This window comes from Ceratina calcarata, unplaced genomic scaffold (assembly GCF_001652005.2).
Source record: "Ceratina calcarata isolate Rehan_Ccalc_2016 unplaced genomic scaffold, ASM165200v1 scaffold299.2, whole genome shotgun sequence".
Lineage (NCBI taxonomy): Eukaryota > Metazoa > Arthropoda > Insecta > Hymenoptera > Apidae > Ceratina > Ceratina calcarata.
Window position 1 is genome coordinate 110,414 of NW_017152359.1, and position 2,100 is coordinate 112,513.

Here is a 2,100-nt window from a genome sequence, read left to right on the forward strand (position 1 = left end):
AAATAGGAATGCAAGATAATAGAGGTGGTGTGATCACTATAAACGGTGGTAACATGGCAGAATATTTTATGAAGAAGAGTCAGCAGTTCACCTCCACGATAAAGAAAGAACAAGAAGAAATCGAATCAGAAAGCGAACTAACGAAATATGTTGGATTTGGATTTTCCTCGCAGGTTCAGAGGGAAACGAAGTCTGTTGAAGAGGAAGAAGATGCGAAAGGAGTAGGAAAGAAGGTGGAAACTAAAAAGAGCCAACGACATAAAGAAGATTCTCCTAGCAATTATGCTTTTGAAAATCCTTGTATACAATTAGATAGTCCAGAAATTGTTTCTAATTCTAGTAAATGTAAATCGTATAAAAGAAAGTCTTTAGATGATATTAAACCAAGTCCAAGCAAGAAAGTTAAGAAGTTTAAGAGCGATGAAAGCGTAAGTGAGAGTGAATATGGGATTGTAAACGCTGCTATGGATTTAGATGTAGATAATGAACCAGTAAATGAAACTTTTAATGGAAAAGAGTTTGAAGTGCCTAGGGTACAATTTGGTTTAACAAATACTGGCTTAGATTTGAGCGATGAGACAAATGTTAAAAAGAGGAGAGTAACTTTCAATGACCATGTGGAATATAGTACTGATCCTATCAACAAGAAAAAGAAACTTATCACATTGGACAAATTCGAGGTCGAGAACACAAAGAGGAAGAAGAAGAAATCAAAGGATAAGAAAAAGGATCATCATGTAGTCAATGATAATTCGATTTCGTCGGGTTTTGTGAACGAAGCCTTAGAGTTGGTAGAACCCACAGAAGTTAACGATAATGAGATGGTGAATAAGAAAAAGAAGAAGTCAAAGGATAAAAAGAAACCTAAACCAGATGATGATTATACATCGTCTGGTTTTGTAAACGAAGCTTTGGATTTAGCTTCGCTAGAAAAATCTGTGGAAGTGAATGATAACGAAATTAACGAGATCAGTGAAGTCAGATGTGATAATGTGAGAAAAAAGAGAAGTCGCAGATCGAATTTGGAAACAATTATAGAAATTCCAGAGGAAGATGGATTAGATGTGACTAAAAGATCTAAAGTTGAAGATGATATAACTGAAATTGACAACAGCGTGGTCGCTGTTGATAGTAATCAGTTGCAAGACGATGGAGCTAAGAAAAAAGACAAGAAAAAGAAGTGCAAAGGAAATATTGAAGAAGAGCATAAAAAGGTAACAACAATAGAAGAGAAAAAAATAATTTTAGAATCAGGTAACGTAAGATTGGAAGAAGAAGATGAACAAAGTATAAATGAAGAAAAAAGGATAATGGATATTTTACAAGAGAAGAAGATGAGGAAAAATAAGAGCAGTGATCAACTTGAAGAGGAAGTCCAAAATGATACAGAAGCCGTAAAGCTCAAGAAGAAGAAGAAGAAAGAAAATCAAGATAAAAGTATTGATCAAAATTCAGAAATTAATCCAGAAACTGATGGAAACAAAGAAAATGATGTTCATGAAGAATTTACCGAGACCGAGTTGAAAAAGAAGAAAAAGAAGAAGAAGAAAGATAAAGACGAGAATAATCTTAACGTAAGTAAGACAAATGATTTGAATAAATTAGAGGAGGGAACAGAAATTAAGAAAGGTACTCCTAATAAAGAAAGTCGAAAAGAAAACAGTTCGAAGGAAACTGAATTAACAATCGAACCAAAGGAGAATAGCTCAGAAATTCAGTATTCACAGGACAATAATATCGATGCAACACAGAATACTGAATTTCGAAATAATAAAAATAGAAGATTTTCAAGTAGTAACAGGAGGTCTTCTACGAGGAATAATTCTAATAATGATAATTCAAGTAGTCCTCGGAACCAAAGATCGAGGATGTCGAAAAAATTGTTAGTGTCATTGTTTAATAAGAGTTCAGTGCACAATTTTCCGGGATCTAATATGGACGAAATAAAAGGATACGGTGTACAATAAGACGTGTACGAATCTTGAGGAATGAGGAAGAAGCTAGTATGTATTTCAAGTAGTTTGTACATTAAAATATTGTCGGTCTACGACAACATCTGTTGACATGCGACTTGCGTATGTACATATAATCATTTTTATT

General features: G+C 33.7%; 1 protein-coding gene across 1 annotated transcript; it reads left to right on the top strand.

Annotated features, from left to right (window-relative positions):
- Positions 1–8: 8 nt before the first annotated feature.
- Positions 9–1,967, top strand: LOC108624154 (uncharacterized protein DDB_G0283697-like). Its single transcript, XM_018023247.1, has one exon. The coding sequence runs from the start codon at positions 9–11 to the stop codon at positions 1,965–1,967; it is 1,959 nt and encodes a 652-aa protein (XP_017878736.1).
- The last annotated feature ends 133 nt before the right edge of the window (positions 1,968–2,100 follow it).

Coding starts and splice junctions, on each gene's coding strand:
- LOC108624154 (XM_018023247.1), top strand. CDS start 9: ATGCAAGATAATAGAGGTGGTGTGATCACTATAAACGGTGGTAACATG.